This window comes from Scatophagus argus, chromosome 1 (genome assembly GCF_020382885.2).
Source record: "Scatophagus argus isolate fScaArg1 chromosome 1, fScaArg1.pri, whole genome shotgun sequence".
In the NCBI taxonomy this organism is placed as follows: Eukaryota; Metazoa; Chordata; class Actinopteri; family Scatophagidae; genus Scatophagus; species Scatophagus argus.
In genome coordinates this window covers 29,063,162-29,072,033 of record NC_058493.1, presented here as the reverse complement: position 1 = coordinate 29,072,033, position 8,872 = coordinate 29,063,162, and the positions used below count along the sequence as shown (strand labels likewise).

The 8,872-nt window shown below is 43.6% G+C and overlaps 1 protein-coding gene across 1 annotated transcript; it reads right to left on the bottom strand.

Moving 5' to 3' along the window:
- Positions 1-1,548: 1,548 nt before the first annotated feature.
- On the bottom strand, positions 1,549-4,123 carry il17a/f2 (interleukin 17a/f2). Its single transcript, XM_046398080.1, has 3 exons — positions 3,965-4,123; positions 2,767-2,924; positions 1,549-1,930 (listed from the first exon to the last, which is right to left on the bottom strand). Exons 1-3 carry the CDS (start codon positions 3,995-3,997, stop codon positions 1,696-1,698), a joined length of 426 nt encoding a protein of 141 aa, XP_046254036.1. The 5' UTR covers positions 3,998-4,123; the 3' UTR covers positions 1,549-1,695.
- Between the last annotated feature and the right edge of the window lie 4,749 nt (positions 4,124-8,872).

Here is an 8,872-nt window from a genome sequence, read left to right as displayed (position 1 = left end):
GGACAGGTGAGGGCGGCAGAGGAAGGCCAGATGGATGAGTGAGGAGGGTGTAGGAAGGCCAGATGGACGGGCGAGGAGGGTGTAGGAAGGCCAGATGGACGGGTGAGGGTGGCAGAGGAAGGCCGGACAGGCGGGTGAGGAGAGGCCGGACAGGCGGGTGAGGAGGGTGTAGGAAGGCCAGATGGACGGGTGAGGAGAGTGTATAGGAAGGCCAGATGGACGGGTGAGGGCGGCAGAGGAAGGCCGGACAGGCGGGTGAGGAGGGTGTAGGAAGGCCAGATGGACGGGTGACGGCGACAGAGGAAGGCCAGAGTTAGCAGGCAGGCAAGCAGACATGAAATGAGAGACACAGAGAAAAAGTTAGCAACAGGCAGCACTAATAGTAAAGCACAAATAAAGCTGGAGAGGCCTGACATGTGACTTCCTGTAGGAGAAGACTTGGCTCGATAAACAAGTGAGGTGACGGGCTGATGGACGGCAGGACTGCAGACCGAACAGGAACAACACAGCAGAGGGATCACACCTACCTGAGCAGCTTCTCTCTGCGGACGAGTCCACGTTGTTGCTCTGTGAGAGTTACTGACCTGCTAACTGCTCAGTCCTGCAGGGTCACATGCATGGTCTCTCACACACACACACACACACACCGCCACAATGTGTTCTTGTTTTCAGTTAATTTGAGCTGATTTGAGTCTGAATGAGGATTTCAGACATCATGAGACCCGACAAACTGCTCACACACACACACACACACACTCACAAACACACACACACACACTCACAAACACACACACACACACACACACACACTCACAAACACACACTCACACACACACAAACACACACACACACACTCACAAACACACACACACACACTCACAAACACACACACACACACACACACACACTCACAAACACACACTCACACACACACACTCACACACACACACACTCACACACACACACACACACACACCTCGCAGCACGCTACAGACTGGAGAATTAGCTCCACCTGCTGTTTAACTCCAGCAGCTGAGCGACACAAACACTCAGTCGTGTTTTACTGGGGCCTTGGGACAGAGCCAGGCTAGCTGTTTCCCTCTGTTTCTAGTCTTTATGCTAAGCTAAGCTAAGCTAACAGCTGCTGGCTGCTTCCTCATATTTATTGTACATACAAGACATAAATGCATCATTAAATATTAGGTTGAAGTCATTTTTCATGTAAAACCATTTCATGCTTGCAGCTTACTGTTTTGTTAACATACACACCTTATTAAACCTGATGCAATGTAAACAAATTAATAATTTATGTGCAAAAAGTTATTGATGACATGATACACTCTGATGATGAATGAATATTTTTACTTTTGATAGTTTTTGCTGGTGATACTTTGAGTTTCGAACACAGGACCTTTCACGTGTAACGTGTGGTATTAGTACTTTTATTTTGTGAAGAAAAGATCCACAGGTGAGACAACAACAACAACACAAGTTTATTATGTATAAACATTATAGTTTAAAGTTTATTGGTACAAATAATGTCACTCTTTTATCTCATTTTTATCTCGACTCAATGCAACACAACAAGGAGAGTTTAATCAACACATAGCCAGTGGTTCAGGTTCAGATTCAGGTTCAGGTTTGGGTTCGGGTTCAGGTTCAGGTTCAGGTTCAGGTGGTTCGGGTTGAGATGCTTCAGTTTTGGCTGCTCCTGGCCCACACACAGGTACAGCCGACAGCCACAGATTGGTATGAGGCGGTATAACAGCGCTTCCCGTCCTGCTGGTTCAGGACCAGGATGTTCTGGTAGACGGGGACTGAGTTCAGGTTGTGTCCGTCTGTCTGTCCAGGGTTGGGACTGGAACAGAAGCTGCTGCTGCACTCGGCCTCCCACAGGGTGGAGGGGATCCGGTTCTTCACCGTGGATGACCTGAACAAATGACAGCAGCGTCAGCTTAGAACAGGATCTGAGACGTTTGTGAGCTGGTCCTGCCCTCAAACGTGGACTCAGACAGGATTGAAAGTCCTGGTGACAGACGAGCACCGTCAACATGTGTTTTCAGTCAACACTTAAACAGGATGATGTCATGAACTGGATCAATGAAATGTTTTTAAATAAAGAAAATAGTTGCTCATTAATTTTCTGTCAGTCAACTAATTCATTAATCAGCTAATGGTTCCAGCTGCCATTTATGGATTGTATTTGTATTAACTTTTTGTGAACTTTTTCATTTGTAAAGACAAGACAAGACAGCTTTATTTGTACAGCCCATTTTTACAAGCTGTTCAAGTCTCAAAGGGCTTTACATAACAGCACAGCAACATCCTCCGCCCTTCGACCCTCACATCGACTGAGGAAAAACTCCCAGAAAATCCTTTAACAGGGAAACACTGGGAGAAAGCTCATTTGTAAAGTAGCTGAAGCTGTCAAATATGATATACATATGTAAATATATGTGTGCATATATGGATATATATGTACATACAGTTGAAAGACACATATGTGGGGGGCCAATTTTGAATATGTGCACATATGTTGGAAAATATACGTGACATAGATAAAGAACATATATGCTCATATATTTTCTTTCCGTGTGGGTAATCTGTTCAGTTGAACAAACGAGTCCCTGGCCAAATCAGGATATGAAGAAGATATAAGAAAGAGTCTGTGCTTTTCCTGTTTGAATCTTTCAGTTTCACACAGACGTTCATTTGTCATGAACTCAGCCACTCGTTTGTTCGTTCGTTTCCTGTCGTCACACTGACCTCCAGCTCCACGGAGACAGAGATCTGCGGTGGATGTTCCCGTTTCCTTCGAATGAGGACGAGACCTCAGAGGAGAAGGCCAACATGGAGTCACAAACAGGAGGAGGAGCTTTAACCTTGGAGGAAGAGGAGATGACCCACAATGCAGTGCAACATACCTGCGGAGAGCAGAGATTTTCGGTTAATATGTGCCACTACTGAGTGTTGAGTTGATTATGTATCACACTGAACATGTTGTTGATTCATTTCAATTTACTTTGTACACTCAGAACTTAAATTAAATGTAATGAATGCAAACATAAACATTACGTGTTTATTCAATGTTTATTATACATAAAAGGAAGTTAAAATGACCAACGTCTCCTGTAACAAATCACGTTCAGGTTATTTGATTATTTATACACATTGACTTAACATGATAGAAAAACTCTTCACATCGAACTTATGGAAGCTCTTTAAAACTGCCACTGAGCATCGATAACTTTCTGTCTGAGCTCTGCAGAGATCTGCTCTCATCAGCGCTCGACACAGCAGCGTCCATCATCAGACTGAAAGGAACGATTCGGGTTCATGTTTTTCATCAGGGCGGCGACTGAGAGGCTCAGCCTGACTGTGGTTCCACTGGCCAAAATGCCCGACTCCAAGCACATTGCAGTTAATTCACATATCTCAAGAAATGTTCATCCTATCAGCTCCACTCCTGGTGCGTATTGCTGGGGACCCGAGCAAGAGCTGACTCGAGTGGGCACATGAGTGAGTCTCGAGGAAGCTGTCAGGCAATCAGAACTCTCTGAGCGGGTGCTGCACTACCTCCAAAGACATTTAATGGTGCATAGTTTTACTAAATACATGAATGAATGCATGTGCTTGTCTTATTTTGTTTAACTAGGCCATCTTTATTAAGTTTTAGGACATGAATGAAGATCTGATCAAACAATACAAGCCTGAAAGTATGGCTGCAGAGGTTATTTTTCCCTTCTTGTATCATATTGATATTTTACAGTTGATATCAGCTGATATTCAGTTGCAGCCTATTAATCCTTCTGAATTTCCATTTCCTTGCACTCGGTGATTCATTTCTTATTCATTCGTTTGAATTCTTGGAGGTGTTGGCGGTGAATTTCAGGTCTGGAAATGGGGTATCTGATCACAGATCAGCTCATCACAGGTTTAAAATCTTAATAAAGTTGATGCTCACCAGCAGAGTGCAGACGGAGCGTCTCAGCTTCATGTTGTCGCCGCGGTTCCTGTCCAGATTCTGTGTGCGACTCTCTGAGTTCAGGTAGATTTATGGTGTTATCAGATCTGATTACGGCAGATGTGTCAGCTGATAACCACACTTAAAATGAGCGGGAGATTCCTGTTATCTCTGCAGTCTATCTGAGTGATGAAAGTCTGACATCAACACATTTCATCACTGATAACATCTGCAACAGGCAGATAGTAAAACTACAGAATCAGGAGGCTGTGAGCTGACGTTTATTCACAGCCACTTTATTTTCACTACTGTTGAATTTTGAGAAATATATGTTTTAAATGATGCATGAGACTTCTGTAACAGAGTCATAGCAGTGGAATCGCAAAGCTTCAGGGCTCGTTTCAGTTGTTTCTAGTGTGCCTAGATGTGCCTCATCGTGTGCCTCATCAGAATATTTGTACTTTTCAAAAAGGCGCTGGGGTCATCACTGTCGCTCCGTTTCACTGTTGTGTGAGTGTCAGCTTTTGCTAACATCGTGATCTGTTAGCTCACCAGCTAACATCAGTCAAAACCAACATGCAGCCTGATGTTTCTTTCTGACAAATGTGTATAAGAAAATGAAGATAAACTTGAGTATCGTCTGCATAAACTTTGACTTGATGTGAGTCAGGAGGAAAAAGCACTGGACCCAGAATCAGACCTTGAGGTGAGCCACACATAAATTTACTGGAGGTCAAAGGAAACTTGATTTCCAGATGGTTTAAAAGGTGGTTCTCAGTTATCGCCTCAAAAGGAGTGAAAACACCAACAAACACGCATACTCAAAGAAGAATCTGCACACCAAGTTGGTGACTGTGATCATTCCAGTCAAAAATCAGTCCTCAACACACCTCATGCACACAAAGTCATCCATCACCTCCACCTGGTCTGACCTTCTCCACCTCCTTCTGCTTGCATACTGACAGCTGCTGAAGAAAAACAAAGTCACACCGGACATCATTATTCTGTTTTTTACTTTAATTTTCTACCTCCTGCGGCATCCAGCGGAAAACAAAGGAGGAATTTGTTTCTTTACTCTGCACAAGACAATAAACACTCAGAATTTGAATTGAACATCAGGACAGGAGGGCCAGATGGAGCTGAATCTACATGGCAGGACTGCTTTGAATGAACACACTGGAGCATCTTCAGAGCCACCAGCCTGGTCCCAGTCCAACATGTTCATGGGTCTGAGTCAGGCAGGAGTTTGAAGCTGTGATGGGGCTCAGTGCAGCACCTTTAAATGCAGACTGAAAGGTTTTCTCTTTTCACATCCTGTGACTGAACTCTAACACTTGAAGTCTCATTTCATTCTTGAAGCACACATCCAGTCCCTCAGGGGGCTGAGCTCTACAGGTGGGCTTTGGTTTCTCTTTTTGTGTTTCGCAAACAGTTGAGGCCACTTCCACTTTGTGATCATACTTTTGCCAAAGTAAAGCACACTCTGTTCATGAAACGTGCTTCATACATGAACCTGTTTGCTTGTGAACTGCCTCAGTGCTTAATGCAACTCTGTGTATTAGTATGAGGACAATAAAGCTGACTTGCAAAATCAATTTTCTGCTGACATAAGAGTTTTAGTTACTTTACTTAACAGGTTTCTGTTATTTGTGTAAGCTGGTTTGTGGCATCACCTGCTTGTGAGCACCAATCAGAATCTGTTGGCAGTCAGGTGTTTGTTCGGTTTCTGTCATTCAAATCTGATCAAACTCTGCCCATACAGTCCTGATGGAGCACATTAAACTCTTAGCTCTGCTGATACGGAAGTTAAGCGACCCTCAAAATGCTTAAACTCTGTTTCCTGCAGACCTCATCATTCAGACGGCAGCTCGTCTGCTTGTATTTAACACACACTTCTTTACCTCATCGTCGTCTTATCTACATGATGCATCAGTTGCTCTTCTTTTTTGCTGTCGACACACTCCAGTTTCCCTGCGTGGGAGCTGCAGCTCGTCTTCAGCCTGTTGTTGTCTCAGTCAGTGCACCGCTTTTTGTGTTACAAAATTAATATTAAATTAAAACTGTTTTCTTTTCATCAAAATCTGAAAGCAACTGTCATATGATCTGGTTTGATATGTTCTGTAGCTTTAATTTTGTGTGCTAACTGTCATGAGGTTGTAAACCTGCATTAACCACGTTTATTTGTAGCTGAACAACACATCGACATGCTGACAGGGAATCAAACCATCAACCTTTTACTTATTTACTTAAATGCTGAAGCTGTTGAAGGTTGCAGCTGGACTTGCTGGTGGTTTTTGAAGATGTTTCACCTCTGATCCAGCAGGCTTCCCCAGCAAACTGAAACTGGACAGCATTTAGATACAAGACAAGACAAGATAAGAAGACAAGACAAGACAAGACAAGACAAGACAATCCTTTATCCCGCAGTGGGGAAATTCACAACAACATATGAGTTCCAGAGTCAGAGTTCAGTGTGTGTGGGACACCACAGTGTCCAGCCAGACGTCTGTGATCTGTCAAGTGTAGCCAAGTAAAAAAATACAATATTGTCGAGAAGTATAAAGTAACAGAATACTGTGTGCAAATACCCCCAAGCTGTACTTCAGTACTGATAAAGCATAGAGTAAAACTTCTCACAGGAAACCACAAATTTCAATACTTTTGCACTGAGATAAGACAACGTGCAGCATCTCTTCATTTAAATGTCTAGAAATGATTTCACGTCATCATCAAACTCTTCTCTGTTGTAGTTTTGATGCAGACTGAAAGCAGGATTTTTACTTGTAATGAAGTATTTTTATGTGGCTCTTTGAATTGGTGCATTTCAAGTCTCAAGTAAAGATCTGAATACGTCTTCCAGCACACATTTCAGGTGAATATTTATGTTAACTATATAACTGCTTTATAACAGCATCTTAAAACATAGAGCTGAAAGAGTTAACATCAGTTGTGCTTAAAGGCTTTCAAGGATTAAAAATAATTTATTTCTAACAAGCAATGTTTTGCTGATAAAAGTCATTAACACTAATTTGTCAAAGCTTAACCTCCTGTTTCCATATTCGGGGCTCAGAGAGCAGCAGGCCTTGTGTGCTGTGGCTCCGCCCCTCATGAAGACATCACAGCAGGTGGAGGCGGGTGTTGTTGTGGTTTTTAGCTGTGATGTGGTCGACTGTGAGGTTTGCTCTGAGACAATTTCTGCGTATCAGATCTATCAGAAACTTCACTCTGACCTCGTTTGACTGAGCGAGAGGAAACCGGAGACAATGAGCCTTAATCTGTTAAACCAAACCGCCGCTGGTTACCGTCAGAGCCGTCAGCACTTTTCACACGGATTGCAGGCGTGGGTTGTGTGGTGGAGGAGAGCAGGATTAGATTAGGATTCAGGACATTCCTCATTTGGGACAGGCAGCAAATTCTTATCGTAACATGAGTTAGTTTGGATAGGTTATGAGAAACGTGCCCATAATTACAGAATGTCACTTTAAACTGTTTTCTTTCCTAAAAGTTTCTGTCATGAGTCTGCTGGAAGCTAAACTGAACAGACTTTACTGATGTAACAAGTGAATCGCTGATCAGAGTGGCTCAGATTACTTTGAAATGTAGTCAGTTAGACAAGACAAATCACGTTTTTATAATTCAGTAACGTAATCCATCGGCCTGTCGGGCAGGTCGACGTTTGCCCATCGAGTTTGCTCTGGCTGCTTTTTACTAAGAGATATTTGATGTTATTTGTGGCTGTAGTAGATTTTTATTGGGTCTTGAAGGGGTCACCGTCGGCCTGGAAGCCCACCGACGCCGGAAGTCATGAACATGCACTCGCTCCATTTGATGTTACTCAGTTCAGGGAGACGAACAGGACGTCTCACTCTGCTGCAGTCATCAGACAACTTCAATAAGTTTAATACAAAACATAATCAGCTCATTAAGGTGTCACGTCGTGGACTAAGACTGCAGGAACTGAGGGAAGGAAGAAAGGCAGGACGAAGGAGAGGGGGGTGAGAAAGGTGAGGGGGGTGAGGGGAGTCCTGATCAGGCCGGACTCCCCTCACTGTGAGGGTGACACACATTCCTGTCATCACATACTGAAGCACAACGAGCTGCCACTCAGTGGAAACTCCTGTGAATTACTGTGAGCTGCTGTAATTTGTCCCTGTGATGGAGGGAGGGGGAGGGAGGGGGAGGGAGGGGGAGGGAGAGGGAGGGAGGGGGGCAGCTGACATCATCTTTCCTTCGTACTCATTCATTTTTTTCTGTTCTTTTTAATCCCCAACTCACTGGAAATTTGTGACTGAAATCATTTGGGATGCCAAGAAGTTCACTTCAACCTCCTGTGAACTGTCAGTGGAGCTACGCACATGTAATCGAGTTTTGTGTTTTGTGAGAGTGTTCAGGAACTTGTACTTTACTGTAGTACAATACTTCATGCACCACTACGTTTATCTGACTGCTGTACTTATTCATTTGCAGATGAACTTTTTATAAAACACAGGATGACTTAAGAAATACATAAAGCAAATCAAATCACCCAGCAGTTTGTTAAACATTAAAATGTTGTACTCTAAAGTAGGAAGGAAGTAGGAAGTATTTGTTTGCTGCACATCACTGTCAGTCCCTGCTGTGTGACAGTAATCATCAACATTGAACCTGACTTGTAATGCAGTAATTTTACACTGTGGTATTTGTACTCTCACCAAAGTGTGGGGCCCAGCGAGATGGAAGCAGAGGAAGACTGAGCTTCCAAACAGATTTAATCTGCAGAGAGCTCATGTTTGAGTGCAGGGTTGTGCTGTGGTTTGGAGGACGTTTGTGCCAAACTGGGACAAACTCACTCAGGACGTTCCTGGGACATCAGCGTCAACCTGAACACATGAGTCTGAACATGGCCGGCTTTTGCTGTAATCAGCTGAT

Coding starts and splice junctions, on each gene's coding strand:
- il17a/f2 (XM_046398080.1), bottom strand. CDS start 3,997: ATGAAGCTGAGACGCTCCGTCTGCACTCTGCTG. Junction 2,925..3,964: donor GCTCCGTCTGCACTCTGCTG/GTGAGCATCAAC, acceptor TGCTCTCCGCAG/GTATGTTGCACTGCATTGTG. Junction 1,931..2,766: donor CTGTCTCCGTGGAGCTGGAG/GTCAGTGTGACG, acceptor TCATTTGTTCAG/GTCATCCACGGTGAAGAACC.